Source organism: Poecilia reticulata, chromosome 19, assembly GCF_904066995.2.
Source record: "Poecilia reticulata chromosome 19, P_reticulata-male-v2, whole genome shotgun sequence".
NCBI lineage: Eukaryota > Metazoa > Chordata > Actinopteri > Cyprinodontiformes > Poeciliidae > Poecilia > Poecilia reticulata.
The window spans coordinates 15,764,111-15,772,173 of record NC_088848.1 but is presented as its reverse complement, the minus strand read 5'-3'; the positions used below and the strand labels follow the sequence as shown (position 1 = coordinate 15,772,173).

The 8,063-nt window shown below is 37.9% G+C and overlaps 2 protein-coding genes across 3 annotated transcripts; one reads left to right on the top strand and one right to left on the bottom strand.

Moving 5' to 3' along the window:
* Nucleotides 1-143: 143 nt before the first annotated feature.
* LOC103481760 (uncharacterized) lies at nucleotides 144-3,797 on the bottom strand. Of its 2 annotated transcripts, none has more exons than XM_008437497.3 (3): nucleotides 3,661-3,797; nucleotides 3,047-3,281; nucleotides 144-2,612 (listed from the first exon to the last, which is right to left on the bottom strand). In XM_008437497.3, exons 2-3 carry the CDS (start codon nucleotides 3,162-3,164, stop codon nucleotides 577-579), a joined length of 2,154 nt encoding a protein of 717 aa, XP_008435719.2. In that variant the 5' UTR covers nucleotides 3,165-3,281; nucleotides 3,661-3,797; the 3' UTR covers nucleotides 144-576. The 2 variants fall into 2 exon arrangements, with proteins under 2 accessions (XP_008435719.2, XP_008435718.2); XM_008437496.3 differs by having other exon boundaries at nucleotides 3,377-3,742.
* LOC103481761 (uncharacterized) lies at nucleotides 3,765-7,234 on the top strand. Its single transcript, XM_081600435.1, has 2 exons — nucleotides 3,765-4,495; nucleotides 5,146-7,234. Exons 1-2 carry the CDS (start codon nucleotides 4,387-4,389, stop codon nucleotides 6,414-6,416), a joined length of 1,380 nt encoding a protein of 459 aa, XP_081456561.1. The 5' UTR covers nucleotides 3,765-4,386; the 3' UTR covers nucleotides 6,417-7,234.
* The last annotated feature ends 829 nt before the right edge of the window (nucleotides 7,235-8,063 follow it).

Genomic DNA, 8,063 nt, shown 5'->3' with positions numbered 1-8,063 from the left:
TAAATTGGGAGATGTATCAAAAAACATGTTATATTTCTCAACTAATTGCTTTTCTCAGTTAGTTGAGAAAAGCATGAATGCACAAAGGAAAGTAGATGAGATGAGAGGTGAGTGGAAAAAGCAGGAAAGAAACTGCAACAACATCAAGGCTCAGATTTAGACACTGGATTGAACAGCACACTATTTAATAAAGATCAAATTACAAGCCTACAGCAGTGGTGTCCAAAGTCATCCTGCATGTTTGGTCTTGAAGAATATCATACAACAGAAAGAGATCATGAAACAGTTTTATTCAATCATTTTGTTCCCTTGGAGGAAATAAAATCTCAGAAGTGGTTTTTCAGTACAGAATGATGGGCTAACGTTGAGCAATGTTTATACAACCAAACACGAGTTCTTTGCATCTCAAAAAGAATTAGAAATGACCTTTAAACATCACAATAAAAGCCTCTAAATTCGCCCAATATCTAGAAATGCAATTTAGTACTGGTCCTAATCAAAACTGTGCCCACATAATGCAGAGATGAGTTAAAGACAATTTTGAAAAATTAACCGATTAACCGACCACCAGCACATTCAGTTGGAGTCCTGGTGAACATCCATAGGTTTCTTCAAATTTTCACAGTGTGAAAGGTCTTCGCTGCAAAAGGTTTGTTTCATATGTGAACACATGTGACTCTTTAGACTGGCTGAACGTGAAAATCCTCGACTACAAACACTACAGATGAACGTTTTTTGTCCTGTGTGAACACGGATGTGATTCTTTAGAGTATCTGGTCGTGAAAAACCTTTACCACAAACGTTGCAAATAAATGGTTTCTGTCCTGTATGAACGCGCATGTGACTCTTCAGACTAGCTCTTCGTGAAAAACCTTTACTACAAACGTCGCAAACAAAGGGTTTCTCCCCGGTGTGAACACGCATGTGATTCTTTAGAATATCTTGTCGTGAAAATCCTCTACTACAAAATTCACAAATAAACGGTTTCTCTCCTGTATGAACACGCATGTGACTCTTTAGAATCTCTAGTCTTAAAAATCCTCTATTGCACACTTTACAAACAAACGGTTTGTCTCCTGTATGAACAAGCATGTGACTCTTTAGACTAACTGAATGGGAAAATCCTTTGTGACAAAAACCACAGGTCAATGGCTTCTCTCCTGTGTGAACACGCATGTGACTCCTTAGATTCTGTTGTCGTGAAAATCCTTTACTACAGACACTGCAAATAAATGGTTTCTGTCCCGTATGAACATTCATGTGACTCTTCAGACTAGCTCTTCGTGAAAAACCTCTGCTACAAACGTCGCAAACGAAGGGTTTCTCCCCGGTGTGAACACACATGTGACTCTTTAGATTCTCTTGTCGTGAAAATCCTCTACTACAAAATTCACAAATAAACGGTTTCTCTCCTGTATGAACAGGCATGTGTTTCTTTAGAACCTCTCGTCTTGAAAATCCTTTATTGCAAACTCTACAAACGAAAGGTTTGTCCCCTGAATGAACAAGAATGTGACTCTTTAGACTAACTGAATGGGAAAATCCTTTGTGACAAAAGCCACAAACCAATGGTTTCTCTCCTGTGTGAACACGCATGTGACTCGTCAGATGAATAAGTTGAGAAAATCCTTTACTACAAACACTACAAATAAACGGTCTCTCTCCGGTGTGAATATGCATGTGACTCTTTAGGTTTCCTTGTCGCAAAAACCTTTTACTACAAACACGGCAAACAAACGGTTTCTCTGTGGAATGGATCTGGGTGTGCTTTTTAAAAACGGATTTTAACCAAAATCTTAAACCACAAACATCACATGAAAAAGGTTTTTCTTCTGAGTGGACCTTCATGTGTGTAGTAAGACTTGTCTTTGCATGAAACCTTCTACAGCAAACGTCACAGGCAAAAGGTTTCTCTCCAGTGTGGACATTCATGTGTGTCTGAAGAGAACGCTTTTCTACAAATCCTTTGCCACAAAGATCACAACTAAGCTCTCTCTTTCCTGTGTGAGTCATCATGTGTAATTTAACAAAACGCTTACGTCTGAATCTTTTATCACACAAATTGCAACCAAATGTTTTCTCCCCATCTGCCATGTTACTTTGCTGGGAGGGACATACAGACTCTGGGTCACTATCTGGTTCTGGTCGTCTAAAGTTCTCTGCAACAGGTTCAGGTGAACTGCTGGTTGGAGCTTCTGTCTCTAGGTCATCTTCAGTTTTGATTTGATGAAGTTCTGACAACCTAGGTTTCTCTTCATCTTTAATCTTCACAATACGCAACTCTTCCTCCTGACTGATCCACTGCTCCTTCTCTTCGTCCTTCACGTGGGCTTCTGGGTCCCTGTCTGGTTGTGGTGGTCTAAAGTTCTCTGCAACAGGTTCAGGTGAACTGCTGGTTGGAACTTCTGTCTCTACGTCATCTTCAGTTTTGATTTGATGAAGCTCTGATAAATGAGGTTTCTCTTCATCTTTAATCTTCACAGTACGCAACTCTTCTTCCTGACTGATCCACTGCTCCTCTTCTTCGTCCTTCACGTGGGCTTCTGGATTTTCACTGTCCAAACTAGGACTCCAGTCATGGGGAACCTCTTTAGTCATAAACATCTGATGAGCTGGAAAGAATTAAACACAAACAGGCATTAACGATTGCTGACAATTTTATAAATTAAATCATATATATTGTAAGGGTGAAAAAAATTAAAGTATATATGGAAAATTTTCACAATACTTTTTATTTTAGATCAGGTGTTAAGTCTTTGTAGGAATTAGAAGACCATCATCAAAAAGATATAGTTAAGGACATTTTATGTCCCTGACTTTCATTTTTCAGATATCAGAATAAGTTAAAAAGACTGGAAAGTCAAACAGTAACTCAGGTCTATCCAAACACCTTCTGAGAAGCCCCATGTAGGAACCCTGGATATAAAACAGTTGGAAGCTTCATTCAAAGTCTGTTAAAGATGGTGTCTGTTGGAATATGTGTGACCCTGAGACGGACATCTGACGTGTTGAAAGAATCCCCGGACAATCCATGTGTGTCACTTACTGAGATCCTTGCTGTCTTGTGTTCCCTCCTCCAGTTCTGATGTGGATGCTGCACACATGGGGGGCTCCGAGCTGAACCCCCCAGGTTCGTCTGCTTCGACCTTCATCACGTCAGACATCCTCACTCCACCCGGGATCCTCCTTTTTACAATCCCCGTCTTCAAACTTCACATGTTCCAGTAGATCAAGGTTTCAGTCATATAAACGTGGATCTTCTGTTTTTCTGCTGCCTGAAACTGGAATCAGACATAAGAAGGTCTCTGATTAAATAAAGTGTGTTAATAGAAAACGTAAACAGTAGCAGAGCTGAAGCTGCAGAGCAGTCCGATACCCTGGTCAGTAGTTCTGGGTCCGCTCCGTAGCTGGACAATAAGGTTAAGGAAGGTATTCACAATCTAATAATCTAATAAACTATGAGAGTGGACTCGTTTTGTAGCACTAAACCATGGATTTTTTAAATAGATTTAAACGTCTCTAGCTGTTAGCTGCTTCAGCTCCATAGTGGCTAACATGCGTTTCCTCTCACCAATAAAGCCAAATTACTTTATGTACGGCAACGTAAGGCGATACATATCAAAGAGATTAAATACAAACACGTAAAAGTAATATCCTTACGCAGGCTGTTGATTAGACGGTATGAAACACCAATTATACTATCTTTAATGACAACTTATCGGTTTTTCACTCGGAACGTAGCTCGTCAAACGAAGCTGCTAGTCAAACTAACATCGTTCTTCCTGCTGACTGACCAATGAATGACAAATAAAGGAGAAAAAAAACACAACACAAACGTGCACTTTTAATAAGAAAATAACTTAAATTAGAATTTCAATTCAGTGTTGAGTACTGAGTAAGCGACAATGATTTGATTTGTCTTATAGACTGGTGAAAAAAAAATAGTAGAGGAAGGCATTTGGAAAATAAGATTTATTGTGAAAAGCGGAAGTACAAGAGCTTAACTTATCATTCACTGGTTAGTGAGGCGGAAGTAACCAGATGTAAAATGCTACACCTTTAATTTTTAATTCCCGTTTGATAAATGGCTTAAAGTTTCTGTAAAGCAAGTGTAGTGCTGATGTTTCAGGCCATCTACTCGACAATATTCGTGAGGATATTGCGTTGATATGTTTGCTTTGAATATTTCTAGTCTTTGTTGCAGTGCATACTATAATAATAATGGACTGTTAGCTACCGGCGAGCTAAAGCAGCTAGCTGCAGAGACGTTTTGGATAACTTGTCAGGGGTTCATGGGTTAGGGTTATGTGACTGAAACCTTGATTTACTAAAACATGTGACGATTGACAACAAGGATTGTAAAAAGGAAAATCCCAGGTGACTGTGATGATCAAGGTGGAAGCAGGTGAACCTGGCGGGTCCAGTTTGGAGCCCCCCACACCTGCAACATCCACATCAGAACTGGAGGAAAAGACACAAGACAACAAAGATCTCAGTAAGTTAGAAAAGTATGCAAAGTTCTCTCGGAGTAAAAAAAAAAAAAAAAAAACACTAGCCACTCTGTCTAATTGTCAACAATTCCAATCATCCATACGAAGTCTATTTGCCACAACCCAGCATGAAACTTGCACAGTTTAACTGAAATCAAATGTACATTATTTCAAGCTTAGACAAAGAACTTAAGAGGTAATGTAGACCATGACAAGCAGTAGTTTAGTTTTCCAGATTGACCGACTGTTTAAAAAATTGAGTTGCCTATTTTCTACAGAGCTACTGCCTTACAAAAGTGCAACAATGTACATAACATCCTTCTCTTTAAAGCACTGCGTTACTGATGAGGAATATATCAGAATATATTTGTGGTGGCCACTCTCAGTCTAGTGGTTGGTGTAGGCATCCTAAAATAGGTTAATGCTGTATATTGGAATTTTTATGAGTCCCTTTTGCTCTGTGCAGGTAGAAGAACATCCAACTTTTTTGGTTAACTTTCTCATTTCCAAACATTTCGACTTTTATCAGTGTTAATTAGCAATTTAATTTTTATCTTAAACATTAAGGAGAATGTTGTTTCATTATGTGAAATATTAAAATTTTTGTAAAATTGTCAGCCATAATTAATGTCCATCAATGTTATATCTTTCCCAGTCCCTCAGATTTTGGAGATTAAAGAAGAGTTTCCCAATAACACAAACTCCAGTTTTGACCGGCAGAACCCAGAGCTTCCTTTCATAAAAGAGGAAGAAGAGGAGGAACAGTGGATCAGTCAGGAGGAAGAGTTGCTTATTGTGAAGATTGAAGATGAAGAGAAACCTCAGTTGTCAGAACTTCATCAAATCAAAACTGAAGATGACCTAGAGACAGAAGCTCCAACCAGCAGTTCACCTGAACCTGTTGCAGAGAACTTTAGACGACCAGAACCAGATAGTGACCCAGAGGTTGTATGTCCCTCCCAGCAAAGTAACATGGCAGACGGGGAGAAGTCATTTGGCTGCAATCTTTGTGGCAAGAGATTCAGACGTAAGCATTCCGTAAAATTACACATGGTCACCCACACAGGAAAGAGACAGCATAGTTGTGATCTTTGTGGCAAAGGATTTGTTGAAAAGCGTTCTCTTCAGACACACATGAATGTCCACACTGGGGAGAAACCTTTTGCCTGTGACGTTTGTCGTAAGAGTTTTAAGTCGAAGCCGAACCTCAGAGCCCACGTACGTATTCACATGAGCGAGAAACCCTACACTTGCAGTGTTTGCAGCAAAGGATTTTCAGCGAAAAACAACTTGAGCATACACATGATTGTTCACACGGGAGAGAAACCATTCGTTTGTGCCGTTTGTAATAAAAGATTCCCGGTGCACGCTTATTTGCAGCGTCACATGTGTGTTCACACGGGAGAGAGACCCTTTATTTGCAATGTGTGCAGCAAAGGGTTTTCAGAGAAGAACAAATTGAACATACATATGGTTGTTCACACAGGAGAGAAACCATTTATTTGTAGTGTTTGTAGTAAAAGATTTGCCCGTCAGGACTGCCTTCAACGTCACATGTGTGTTCACACAGGAGAGAAACCGTTTGTCTGTAGCATTTGCAGTAAAGGATTTCTACAACCGGCTCTTCTACAGAGTCACATGTGTGTTCACACAGGAGAGAAGCCATTTAGTTGTGGCATTTGTAGTAAAGGATTTTTATCAAAGAAGACTTTAAATAGACACATGGTGGTTCACACGATAGAAAAGCCGTTTTCTTGCGGCGTCTGTAGTAAAGTATTTACACGACAGGAGACTCTGCAGAATCACATGTGTGTCCACACAGGAGAGAAGCCCTATACTTGTAGTTTTTGCAGTAAAGGCTTTTCAGCGAAAAAGTGTCTAAATAGGCATGTGGTTATTCACGCTGGAGAAAAGTCATTAAGCTAGTGTTGGCAGTAATGGGTTTTCATGACGAGCTCTCCTAAAGACTCCAATGTGTGTTCATGAGAGAAATCGTTTGTGCTGTTGTGTGTAGGGGATACTTTTTACAGCAAGCTCACCGAAACGGTCACTTATGTATTCGAACAGAACGGATTTGTTTGAAGCCAGGGATTTTCACATGATTGCATTTCTATTTTCTGTGCGCACCGTTTCATTTCTCAATGATTATTCAGATAAATGCAGTTTTGTTTAGGGCCAAATCGCAACAAATATAGTCTCTAGGTGCTTTACAAAAAAAAAACAAAATCCAGTTATACAAAAATACAGTCAAGTAAATAGGTTTCAATTCAGTCCTAATTAATAACGTAAAGTTTAGTTCATTGTTCAAATTGGTATACAAAACCTAGCTAATTGCATCGAGTCTAAACAGTGATAAATTTGTACCGAATATAAACCAAGTTGCCTTCTAGAGATTTATCACTAAGTATACAGTATTCCGTTTATTTTTAATTTATTTTTTCTGATACAAGACTGTAAATATCTGCTTTTTGAAAACCTGTCAAAGTTAGTTGACCGTTATGCATTTAATACATTTTAGTGTATTTGTTTCCAATGATTATGATAAATGTAAAACAAAAACTTCAAACACTACTTAGACTTGAACTAAAAAAAAAAAAATCAATCTGATCAAGGAGTTGAAAATTTCTCCCAACGTAGTGAGTTTAACTCGTTTAATTTATTCTGTACGAGAAAAAAAACTTACTGCAATCATAACTGATGTAATGTGTAGAGAATCATTCAAATCTTTTATTTTGAAGCTTGGTGTAACAAAAATAGCATAAGTCTTAAGGAAATGTTTGTTTCTTGCTGGAAAGAGCTGGAATTATGCCTGTATTTAATGAAATTATGAAAACTTTATTTTTTGCCTTCTTTTTTAAAGGCAGTAGATTGTATGAACAAAATTGATTTACCATCTTTAGAGTAATCCGCTCCTTCCTCCAGAACACTTTGAATTTAAACTAAGGTATTTCACAAAAAGTGTCATCTGTCATTGTATTTAAAGCATTAGGTAATCCTTGGATGTGGCTGTTTTTGTTTTTTTTTTGTTTTTGATGCAAAGAAATTAATTTCATCTACTGTATTTTGATGTAAAAGCTGAACTAAGGACATAACTTGTACAGTGTCTAGCAACAACTAAATACTGTACAACTCAATTGTTGCATTGTATGTTGTGGAACTATGTCAAATTGTATTTTCCCTGTTTAATAAAAAAGAAAGTTCTCTTAAAAAAAAAAGATCCTAAAAACTTGAACTTCTGTTTTCGTTTGTGGGGAAATACACACAAAAATCACTAGGAATGATGCGGATGAATCTCTAAGCCTCAGTATAACAGCATTCAAGTAAAATGGATTTTTAACTCATTTCGCAACGGTTACCCTATATAGTTTTAGTAGATCTTTTTGTACCATGGAGGTATTTTATTTCTAAAAAGCTGAACCAAAAATGTAGGTCAAGTATGACATTGATGACAGGAGGTATAAAAGATAGCCGTATTAAGAAATGTTTTTACACAGAAATATTAATCAATGGTTTTCAATTAACTAGCACGCAGCACCATAACCACTAACTTTAATGGATAAATTTCATATATGA